This window comes from Cupressus sempervirens, chromosome 5, assembly GCF_028749045.1.
Source record: "Cupressus sempervirens isolate cs-2001-9-10 chromosome 5, ASM2874904v1, whole genome shotgun sequence".
Lineage (NCBI taxonomy): Eukaryota > Viridiplantae > Streptophyta > Pinopsida > Cupressales > Cupressaceae > Cupressus > Cupressus sempervirens.
The window spans coordinates 1044699505-1044712513 of NC_143122.1; the positions used below are offsets into that span (position 1 = coordinate 1044699505).

General features: G+C 37.0%; 1 protein-coding gene across 8 annotated transcripts in view; it reads left to right on the forward strand.

Annotated features, from left to right (window-relative positions):
- Positions 1 to 13009, forward strand: part of ABCC13 (multidrug resistance-associated protein 11) — a 412318-nt gene that overhangs the window by 23468 nt on the left and 375841 nt on the right. For 7 of the 8 annotated variants that reach the window (XR_016365178.1, XR_016365179.1, XR_016365177.1 and 4 more), the window contains exons 2-3: positions 11815 to 11855; positions 12037 to 12109. Coding sequence is in view for 4 of the 8 variants with exons in the window: in XM_089833423.1 (XP_089689549.1) it covers positions 11815 to 11855; positions 12037 to 12109 (114 nt within the window). In the remaining 4 variants the exon portion in view is untranslated. The remainder of the gene's footprint in view (positions 1 to 11814; positions 11856 to 12036; positions 12110 to 13009) is intronic. The other variant, XM_089833424.1, reaches the window with a different exon arrangement.

Consider the following 13009-nt stretch of genomic DNA (forward strand, 5'->3'; position numbering starts at 1 on the left):
CCGACAATAGAATGTAGCATAGTAGCATAAACACATTTAAACAACAAAAACATCATAAACAGTTAAACTTGTAATCATAGTAATTAGACCATCATATAGTTCAATCAACTTTAACATAAAAGATTCAAAACATTTGACAAAATACGTTGTTTGGAAACATAAAATGACAATGAGAGGCCACCAAAAGATTCATAACAACTTTTAGGGTTGTAGACACCAAAAAACATTTTATTTTTGCCCAAAAAAGCACTTTCCAGTCGTCTGCGGGGCCCGGTTCGTTGCAGGTTGAAACTTTTTGGTGCTGGTTTGCCCGGGTTCGAACTCGATTGAACTCGTAGGGCAAAAATAGTACCTTGGTCGAACCAAGTACAGAATTGTGAACCAGTTCGAACTTTTCCTGGTGCGGAGGGGGGGGTGAGGTACCCGTGCAACTTATTACCTCTTCCATCGAACCACAAGAAACCCCTAATAATTTTCTGAATGTAGAAAATCTGATTTTGGTTGAATAACCAAACAGAGGAGTAATATATGGTGTATGTTGATGGTATCTTTTGGAAAACTTGTACTCTTCCAACGAGATAAGTAATTGTTATTCCATTTGGTGAGTTTATTGACAATCTTCTCCTTGATCCATTCCCACATTGATCTCAGATTTGGTAGGACTGAAACCGGTATTCCTAGATATCTCACAATGTATGGAGGGCCTCCCCAGGAAAAGCCAAACTTACAAGACCATGCTGGAGGCTGGTCCTCCCATCCCCGCATTATGGACTTTGCTATGGACACTTTGCTTCCTAAGGCTTTACAAAATATATCCAGCTTATTCGACAGATTAGTAATGTTGTCCTCTGTCAGTTCCATGAGGAGAGAAGTGTCATCTGCAAATTGCACATTGTTGATTTCCTCCATGTTAGGTAACCTAACTCCTTTGACCTTGGGTGATAGAGTATTGTGTCTGAGGATGTAGTGCAAACTATTAGCTACAATTACAAACAGGGAGGGGGCAAGTGGATAACCTTTTCTTATAGATCTTGTAAGTCTAAAAGGTTATGATCTAATGGCATTAACTTCCATAGTACTGTTGGCTTCTGCCATTAGGGTGAACGCTATTTTCATAAATGCCTTGGGAAATCCCAGACATTCCATCATTAATTCTATGAATTTTCATTCAATTCTATCGTACGCCTTTTCATAGTCTATCAGAAACATACTTGCATGTTGCCCAGAGTCTTTGGCCCATTCCATAGTTTCCCAACAGGTAATAAGGTTTTTCTAGAATGTATCTGCCTTTGAAAAATCCAGTTTGTGTGAAGTTAGTGACATATGGTAACACTTATTTGAGCCTAAGGGCAAGTATTTTTGCAAGGATTTTGTATGAGACATTGAGGAGTGTGATAGGTCTCCAGTTCTTAATCAGGGTTTTATCACCTTCCTTGGGTATGAGCTTGATAAGTCCTAAATTGATACCAGCCCCTAGGGATCAACATTCCACACCTTCTTGGTATAACATCAATAGGTCTTGCTAGATCCATTCTATGTGTGTTTTGTAGAATTCCACTAGTATTCCATCTGGCCTTGGGGCTTTGTCATTATTCATCTGGGATATAGCTTGAATAATCTCCTCTTTAGAGATAGGGGCACTTAGTCTATATTTATCTTCATCTAACACCTTTTTTGGGATTAGTTTCCTAATTCTAATTCCTTATTTTCCATGCCAAACATTTGTTCTTATGATGTAAATAGGTTGTGATAAAATTGAGCAAAAGCTTCTACAATCCCTCTGGGTTCAGTCATCAGATTGTCTCCCTCTCTGATAGTTCCAATTGTGTCTCTAGCCTCTTTATTCTTAAGAATCTAGAAAAAGTATTTAGAAGCTTTGTCTCCATGCTCAATCCAATTAATTCTTGCTCTGGTTTTAGCCCCTTGAATCTTAATATGTTGGATTCTTCTCAGCACATCTCTAGCTTCTACTAGAGCCTTTTGGTGAGAGCAATCTTGTGGATTAGATTGCAGGTTTCCTTCTGTTTTAACTAGAATATTATGCAGCTCTATCTCCTTTCTTCTCATATCTTTGGCCCTCTTTTTCCCCATAGTCTTAAAGACTTGTTTCCAACTTTCAATCATTGTGTTCCACCTGATGATAGGATCTAGGTGTTTAACTACACAGTGGTTAAACCATCTTACCATAATTGTGGCAGCATTGAGATCATCATCTTTTTAGAAGGGTTGTATTTAGGGCAAATCCTTCAGCTCTAGGGATGTTAGCCTTTGGCTTGCCAATCTAGATAATATGGGCAATAATGGGATGATGATTAGATAGTGTAAAGCAGAAAACCAACAAACTAGACTCTTCCTCTTAATTTTGGAATCTAAAAGTATTTGTATTGACATAGAATCTGTCTAACTTGGAGCAGATTTTGTTTTTACCTTTCTGGAAGTTAGTCCATGTATACCAAATTCCTTTATGTTCATTTTTCTTACCAGCCATTGGATCAAATAGTAGATGCGTGCTCATCATTTTGCTCCAAAAAAAGCTTCTCTTCTCCTTTCCACTCAAATCTGCATCCCACTGTCTTGTCTTGCTAGTCCTCTATCATGTTAAAGTCACCAAAAACTATCTAGGGTATATTGTGCATTAGGGTTATCCATTTCCATAGAGAGATCCTATTTGTATGGTCATTCGGTGCACATATATTGAGCAAATTCCAAACTTCTCACCTAGATGATCTAATACTATCCATACAGCCCTATTGTAGGGTGAGGAGCCCTAATCAATAACAAGGTTCTTCCACTTAGGGTTGACTAGTATGGCAGCCCTCTACCTGTTTCATGATTGGTAAAATAGGGTTTTGCATCTCCCTTTGGTTTTGGTCATTTTTATGCAGATTTGTATAAGTTATGAATAAATAGGTTTTTTTATATCTTCAATGGAGTTGCAGGCACAAATTTGCATTCATGTAATGATTTATGGATTGGAAGAATGAATGGCTTACATATTTGGAAAGTAGACTCACGAAGGATTAATATGAAATTGGTTTGAGATCATTTGGTTTTTGTTTGTGAAAGATATTGGATTTGTTATGCAGTGTCACATGTATCCTTTCTGGTTTATGATAGTAAAAAATGGGTCTCGGTACAGAGACCATAACATGCAAAGGAATTGTTGTATTGGGCTCAACTTTGGATATGTTTTAGAAGGACTAATTTTGAACAACTTGTTCAAAGGATTTTTCACGAAGATGTTGAGAACAAAAGTTATGAATAAAATAATCCGATATAGAAATCAGATTGTGTGAATGGAGATATATTGATGAACTTGTTGAACCATATTTTGCTTTACTTCATGAGATGCCTCTAAATCATAAATTTATTGAATGGATGTTGAAGGGATCATGTAATGACCCTGCTCAAATCTGATCCCAAAATGCTGATAAAGATTCAAGAGAACACTTTGCACACAAGGGTCATATGACTGATATAAAATTTCAGTTTGCTTTTATGGCTCTTTTCTTCACTTAGCATCAATAAGAATGCTTGCAAGCAGACTCTGAATTGACTAAACAATGACCTAACATGAATGTGCAACTAATTTTGGCAATATACAATGCATATATATGATCTCAACATGAGAAACGAACACCTACAACCAACTGACATTTTTACAAACAGTTGGTATGCAAACTAACTAGCTAATAAATAATGATATTGAATTGCTCAAATGACACCAGCAACTATTATCTCCTTAATTGCAATGAAATTTCTAATACAATGCTCATGAAATATGGCCAAGACTTTTGGCACTTACATGGATTACAAAAATGATAATGTTGGTATAATGCACACCTATAGCTGAAACTTATAACACCTAAAATGCAATGCTAACAAAGGAACCTGGTTGCAGATGGATGTAATAATTTTCTCCAATGCTGCTTTTCTGCTTTGCTTTTTCCGATCTGCTTTTTTCACTTGCTCTTTCGGACCGCTTTTCCAGATCTGTTTTTTCAGACTGTTTTTTTGGAGCTTTTTTTTCGGACTGCTTCCAAAAACTCAAACCCTCAGGTAGTTTGAGTATACAAATTAAGCTCAACTTAAAATGGCTGAATACCACTTCCAAAGTGCAACCCTTCAGAAGGTCTTTCACTTCCTCAGTTATGCAATCTCTTGAGAGGTATCGTTTTCAAGGATTATGCTGAATATTTGCAGACTATCAAGCTCCACAAATGCTCATAGAAGATGTAGTTGAGTTACCAAATCCCGTCTATCCAAATGAGAGGCCAAGCCCTCCATTTATTTACTTTTCTAAGAAGTTACTAAGGACTTCTAGAAGCATCCTTTTCTAAGAAGTTACTAAGAACTTCTAGAAACATCCATTATAAAATCTCATTATAATGCACTTTTATAATAAAATAACTTTCTAAAATAAAAAGTGCAACTCAATTTAGAATTATAACATGTAAGCCCAATATAAGAAGTAATGATAAAATGTAAATAATATCTCCAAGAGCATAATAAACCATCCAATCCTCAAATAAACGCCAAAATGACTCTCTCATCACAACCACCAGTCTATGAGAGTCCGTGATAGACTAATCCAGCACGCAAAACGATGTCAACCAAAACGGGGACATTACAGTCCACCCTTCTTGAAATTGTTTGTCCCCAAGCAATGGCCGAACAACAAACCAGTCGCTCCACCTGGATCCCAAATGTAGTCATGAACTATACTACTGTTAGTCAACGTAGGCTCCTGCAACAACCTCTGAAATATAACCAAGAGGAATCCATGAATGGATCATGAATCACCATGCAACTGAACTCCAAATCCACTACTGCCATAGTCAGGAACTCACAAGGCACAAACTCTCGAAAAATCAGACCCCAAGTAGAGTAGATCACCCAAACTATCAACATAATAAACACCATCCACACAACCCACCATGTTATGCAGAATGCACACTCCAACTCTGCTACAATGGTGACCACTCTCACATGAAATTGCACCAAATACAGAGAATCCACACACTGTACATCTACTGCAGTTAACACAACTCTGCATATCATCGGCCACTGTCTCATAACCATAACAACCATGCACTGCTAATGGTGAATAGTCATTACACGGTAGATAGCAAAAACTAGAGCCCAGACCAAACCTGTCTGACATCAACTCCTCAACACATGGATCAAAAGCAAATTGACGAACATACCTTGCAGTATAATGTCGGTAAAAAGAACCAATCCCAGTCAAAGACTCATCTTGCAGACGTGATACGACCAACTGTGACTGATCATCAGCTAAGTCAGAGGATGATATAGCCAAGGGCGCAGAATCAACAACATCACTAGTCTCTGTGCCCTCCAAGTCAAAGATACCACAATGCTCAGCTGTAACGCCCAACTTAGCTGAACCTACCTCCAGTGGAAACGAACTAAATATGCCAATACTAGTGTCGTGGACAGATATATCCTCATTTCCACTGCCTCTATCAACCTTGACCATGGACATCCTCGGATCACTAGACACCACGGTCTGTGACTGTACAGAATCTGGTAAAGACTGAAGTCGTTCTAACTACATGGTCACCTCAGCTAAATGAAACTGTGACTCCTCGAAAGCCAACTGTGTACTCTCATGAAACTCAGAAGTCACCTCGAGCTGCTGAGTAAGCTCACTCACCTCATCTTCCTTGACCAATAATGCGTCATATGCTGTATTGCCCCACTCCATAAGATAATCTCTATCGGCTACCAACTGCATATAATTCTGTCTCGGAATCCGGATAGCCTCCCATAAAGAGTGGATCTCTGTTAAGGAAAGATAACTGCCTCTCTGCTCATCACTAGTAGGTGAACCCATCCATAAATTGCTAACAACTGACGAGCAGCATCAAAATGCTCGCAAGCGATAGAAATGTCTCGCTCGCCAACTCTCAGCTGACTAGACACATGATTGTGCTGATTGGTCGAACTCCTATACTCTACCCCTGGTACACTGTCGAAAGGAGTAACCTCAGAATAGCTATCATCTGTAATACTGCCATCCAAATTCTGCAGACCAATTGCTGAACTCGTATCATCAAATGGAGCAACTGAAGCATCAACATCAAAAACCTCCGTATCAAAAGAAACTTCTGAGGAGACTAAGTCCTCAAAATTGTCCACAACATCCCCTTGGGTGTCATCTGTAATAATCAGATCTTGGGACTCTTTTGTAAACTTTGTCATATCTGAGAGATCATCAACCCATTCCAACAAGAATGGTCGACTGGATACATGAAAAATGCCCAACACAGGTGTGTAAAAACTAATTCCAGCATCAAACAAGTTGCTGGCATGGATGAGAACTACACCTGGCAAACTACTAATCAAGTCCATGATGGTGCAATAGATACTACTACAAAGAATGATAGATATCTCTGGTCAAAACGATCCCAAGTACTAAGATAAGGATCCCAACATTTAATCCATGAACGGAAACCAACTGGAAATTCAAGTAAACTTCTCACCTGAGTAATGTGAACAATACCAACTGATTTCACACACCTGTCTACAATCTCTAAATCCAGAGTGTGAATGCTAGACATACTCATATCATCATCAACATGTGACCCGACTGTAAAAGAAAACTAAGTCCTTGCTATACGCGCTAACTCCCAAACTGTACTCACCTCAAGACAAAGCTCGTCCACATGTTTTTTAGAATCCTGGAGAGCCAACTGAGTACACACCAAGGAATTCCGAGTATCCTCCAGCTCATGAGAAAGCCGGTCAACCTCCTCCTTCAATGCATCTCAATAGATCCCTGCAAGATTAAGGAGATGATCGTGATCTAAAAGTAGGTGTATGTAACTTACCTTAAATGCCTCCATGCCTTCCTTGATCTGCTGTAAGTCATCACAAGAAGAACCTATTGTGACTCCTTTCTGTCTCTCCTGCAGTTGAATCATCTAAATGTGATTCTCAATCAATCCATGCATCCTGTCATGATGAGATAAAGCCGCGACAATATCCTTTTTCTTCGTCTTCAGCTGGCTTGCCAAAACACGTGAAGAACTACTAGCCTCTATCTCATGCGAAGAAGCATCCAACTGTGCCTGATACTCATTTTCTACAAAGTCCTGAATGCTCACTTTCTGATCAACCGTACTATCCTCAAACATGACAGTATCTTCAATTGCTGTAACTTCATCCAGCCCAACTGTACTGGAATCACTATTTGTGTCAATCACACAATCTGGTGTTCCTGTGATATCACCTTCTGATGCAATTGGCTCAACCTGCACAACATCTGTAACCCCTTCTGCCTGTGAAGATGATGCAAATAAACCATTACTTGAAGATGTGCTAATGTCTCCCTATATCGAATCCGCATGTCTGTTAAACTCCTCATACAAGTTTCTGCCTGTCATAGGGAAGGTACAATCCTTATGCCTATCAATCAGGCTCTTTAACCACGTACATGCCATAGGTGACAAATTCCTCTCTTTTGTCCAAACATACCATAAGTCTTCTGCCAAAAGTTTAGAAATTTCATCCTCCCCCTCAAACAGAATTGTGAACATGATGGAGTGCATCGATGCCAATACCCTGCTGGGATGAAACTCGTCCATAATATTCCAAAATGTATTAAACATCCTGCGAATGTCACCAATACAACCTATTGCCAGCATAATATTTTCAAATCTACACCTTGCAAATACTTCAAGTAATCTTGCCCTCTTTGTGAAATAAGGGTCTCGAATGTTGTCCAACTTTTCAAAGCTTTTTACCATGGCATGAAGTACCTCTCTCATAATCTAATCGTCATAAGAATTAAGGCCAGCTATTATCCTCATGATTTCACTAATGGAAGAGAGAGCTGTAAGTCTTATTACCTCATCATGATGTCTCAATAATTGGGGCTTAACTAACGAACCAAATGCTGGAGATAAAGTTGTTTGCATAGCATCGGGTCTTGACTGATCAAACTTGCCTAAATAAGTTTCCAACTCCTCCAAAGTTCTTAGAAGGTCCTTTGTTCGCTGAAATGAACAATCTAATTTCTTCTTTACATTGTGCATTCTTTCTTCCAAATCCTTGTCTCTTGTTAAAGCCATACTAATAATTGAATTCAATCTGAAATAACCCAATCAGGCTGGCAGGAAACCGCTCTGATACCACTGTAATGACCTTGCTCAAATCTGATCCCAAAATGCTGATAAAGGTTCAAGAAAACACTTTGCACACAAGGGTCATATGACTGATATAAAATTTCAGTTTGCTTTTATGGCTCTTTTCTTCACTTAGCATCAATAAGAATGCTTCCAAGCAAACTCTGAATTGACTAAACAATGACCTAACATGAATGTGCAACTAATTTTGGCAATATACAATGCATATATATGATCTCCACATGAGAAATGAACACCTACAGCCAACTGGCATTTTTACAAACAATTGGTATGCAAACTAACTAGCTGATAAATAATGATATTGAATTGCTCAAATGACACCAGCAACTATTATCAATGAAATTTCTAATACAATGATCATGAAATATGGCCAAGACTTTTGGCATTTACATGGATTACAAAAATGATAATGTTGGTATAATGCACACCTACAGCTGAAACTTATAACACCTAAAATGCAATGCTAACAAAGGAGCTTGGTTGCAGATGGCTGTAATAATTTTCTCCAATGCTCCCTTTTCTGCTTTTCTTTTTTCGATCTGCTTTTTTCACTTGCTTTTTCGGATCTGCTTTTTCACTTTGCTTTTTTGAACTGCTTTTTCGGATCTTCTTCTTTAGACTGTTTTTTCAGACTGTTTTTTCGAAGTTGCTTTTTCGGATTGCTTCCAAAAACTCAAACCCTCAGGTAGTCTGAGTATACAAATTAAGCTCAATTTGAAATGGCTGAATACCACTTCCAAAGTGCAACCCTTCAGAAGGTCTTTCACTTCCTCAGTTATGCAATCTCTTGAGAGGTATCGTTCTCAAAGATTATGCTGAATATTTGCAGACTATCAAGCTCCACAAATGCTCATAGAAGATGTAGTTGAGTTACCAAATCCTGTCTATCCAAATGAGAGGCCAAGCCCTCTATTTATTTACTTTTCTAAGAAGTTACTAAGGACTTCTAGAAGCATCCTTTTCTAAGAAGTTACTAAGAACTTCTAGAAACATCCATTATAAAATCCCATTATAATGCTCTTTTATAATAAAATAACTTTATAAAATAAAAATTGCAACTCAACTTAGAATTATAACATGTAGGCCCAATATAAGAAGTAATGATAAAATATAAATAATATCTCCAAGAGCATAATAAATCATCCAATCCTCAAATAAACGCCATAATGACTCTCTCATCACAACCACCAGTCTACAAGAGTCCGTGATAGATTGATCCGGCATGCAAAACGATGTCAACCAAAACGGGGACATTACAGATCAGCATGGATCCTATTTATTAGTGGGTTTTTAATATGATACTTGCATCAAAAAAGGTGGGATTTTTCCAATTAACACCCACCGAGGTGTTGAGAGGGCCATGATTTGATTGTTAACATCATTGGGAGTCCATGGGATGGCATGAAACGTTGAGTTTCCAATTTTCCAAAATTGTCTCTCCACCTCACGTTTTTGAGATTTAGGGTCTTTGAAGAAGATTAAAAAGAGGCCGCTTTGAATCATTCTACAAAATGAAAACTTAAACCCTAGTTTCGTACCCATTGGTTTTGTAGCCATTCATTTAGGTATGTCCTAGTAGGGAGTTTTTTGATATCTTGGGTGGCTAGGAAGATGGCACTGTCTCTGAGCCTACTAATTTCATTCTCTATTGCTTTTGTTCATTTGAGAATAGGAGCAAGGACATATGAAAGAGGGAATGAATCCTTACTTATACATCCTTCTCGATTGGTATCTCCAACTCCTTGCCCCGCCCTTTCAAATTTCGCTCCATTAGGAATCACTGGCTCGTTCCTTAACGCCTGTGCAAATGATTTTGAGAGCCTTATGAGTTGAGAGAAAGATTTTTGCTGGTTTGCAAGCGATGTATCCTGTGAAGTCTTGCCTGGAGAAGAAGTACCCACTACAACCCCCACTTCTGTAAAACATTAAATGCTCTAGGCTATTCATTCTGCCACCTAGGGCGAGTTGCAGGCTCCGTACCCTTGGTTGTAGAGCGAATTTCCAATCAAGTGTTGATATATTCTACTGTTTGTATGCTATGAAAAATTGACAATATTAATTATTTTATTATTTAATTACTTTATTAATTTGGGCCCCATGTTTACTAATTAACTAAAGGTCCTTTTATTATACTATTGAAAATTATAGGACCAATTAATTAATTAATTTACATTAAAATTTGGGGACATGACAGGATTTCCTTGTTCTTCTCCTTTATAAGGTTAAAGTTTGGTGACTAGTTTGTGATATAAAGCCTCTTTTTCTCTAGCAAAATAGGCTTCTATGGAGGATCCATTCATCGTCTTTATTGGTAGGGCAGATTACAAGGTAAAAACCATTTGCTATGGTTTTTAGGGCATAATCCTTACTCAAATCATCAAACCATTTCTTAATATTACTAAAAGACGACCAAAGCCCAAACCATTTCATAACGGAAGCTTTTTCTTTTAAATTTTTTCTAGAGTCACTCAACTCTTTAGTCTCTATCAACAATAAATGTAACAAGAGCATGCTCAATGTTATTGCTTACCCTTTGAATCTGATTGTCATCCTTATCTATGGTTTTAGGCCTCCAAAAGTTATTCTCAATCCTTCTAAAATCAAAACCATCTTCAATCCACATCGTTCCCCCTCTGCAAGTTGATCTTTGACCCATATCATTGGTTCTTCGACCACCATTAGATGCACCAAATAATCTCTGCTTGGAGCTAGTTGGAACCTTGCATGCATCTCTTTGTTGGTAACTTGATCTTGTCTTAAAACTGGTTTGATTTTGTCCATTTAAAGGCCATCCATATCTGGTTTAGCCATTGTAATGCAGTCCTCAATGCCGTTGAAATCCTAGCCTTCCTGCTCGCTCCTGCTTCTCCATTTGGTCATATATTTTACTTTACTTGTTATGAGAAATAGTTTTTATTTTATTGATTAATAAGATTTTTATTTGAATAATATATTCTTTGAAGTTCTCTACTTGAAAATTTCTTAGAGAAAAAATGTTATTTTTTTTTCTTTCTTTCTTCTGGGATGCAAACATGTTTATAATGTTTATTATAGCTGTTTTTAGGTCTTATTAAGTTTTTGAAGGTTTAATAGTTTTTTTATGATATTGCAGTCTCTATGATTAAACATTCTTTTGATTCTATGATGTTTGGAATGCAAGTTTATAATTAGTATTTTACCATCCACTCATCAGACAAAAGTACTAGAGGTTTACTTATTCATCATTCAATGAAATGATTCATTAACTTGCAGTAACTTTATCAACTTCGTACTTACCAAAAATCATTTTCTGGCAAAGCTTAAATGCTACACCATGCTGCTATTTTAGACAAACTTTTCTTTTGGATAATATATGTGCTAAATTCTCTATTTTATTTTCTCTCTAGATATCTCTATGCCATGAAAACGTCTTTAAATTTTAAAAACAATTAGCTTTAACTCCTTTTTGACATTTTTTACTTCTTTTTTGAAGCCTATTTTTCCTCATTTAAATGTTTTTGATAACAAAGCAATGGCAAAGGTGAACTTTTCAATATTATAAATGCAGTGCTTTGAGTCCATCATCTAACATTTCTTTGGTAGTCAAATTCATATTGATTCTGCTCATAGAAGTTTGATACTATCTTATTTCTGTTATTTGCAGGTCTGGGATGGACATGATTTCTCGCCATGTTTTGAGAATGTATATCCTTAAAATGATAATAGAATTGGTTACTTCCTTTTGCTTCTGCCAGCGTTTCCAAATAATAAATTATCTGAGAGGCAAAAGATGATATTTGATTTTCATTTCGTCTAGTATAGGTCTTTTTTACGATTATCTAGCCCAGGTCTTTTTCATGATTCTGTTTTGCTTGACCATGCACACTTTTTTTGGATTTGGGGCAAACATTCTCACTTTATTCTTTTTCCTTCTCAGTGCTGTGATTAAACGGAAACAGGTAAGTAGTTTATAATCACTGGTATGTGGGACCAGTTGTTCATTTTGATTACATATCACAATTAACTTGTACTTGTCACAGATATTTTGAACCTCTTGAAAAAAAATGATTTGTTTGTAACTATAATTATATAGAGTAATTATGATTGGATACAATATTTGTTGCACTTGATATGGTTGAGTGACATTTTTTTGTCTGAAAAGGGTAACATTTCTTAAAGCTATTAATGTTTGTCAAGATAAGTCATAAAAAACTTTATGTATCAATTAGCACATTACCTTTCAATTGTCTTTACATAATATGTAATTATCTACAAATATTACATATTTGAGTGGATTGATTGGCAATGGTATTTTTTCATATATAATATTATCTATAATAAAAATAATTGGCCAGTAGCCCCCATAGTACAACCCAAGAGAACATAAAAATCAATAGATAATTTACAGTTTTTTTAGTAAGCTTCGCACTACTGAAAAAACATCAATTTAAACAATAACTGAAATATTTGTACACAGAGAATATAGAAGAATCAAAGCTTTCATAAATAAGTGTTGTCGGTAGATTTTGCATTTTGTAGCCGACTGGGTTATGCCGTCGGAGATTTTGTATTTTGTAGCCGACGGGTAGATTAGTATTGTTATGTAGCCGACGGACCCCTTCGGGAAGGTTCGGCGGGAAGTATTTATACCCTGTTTGGGATCATTGTAAGGCATATTATCTTATGCTCTGTATGTAATCTATTGGCATATGCGAATAAAAGAGTGCTGTTGTTGCTGTTCGTGTTCATAATCTGTGCGCATTACTTAATTAATCTATGCGGTAAACATTTGGTGCCATTGCCCTATGAACCTGGAAGGAGGGAGGAATGAAGCTTAATGCCAAATCAGCTTAACAAAG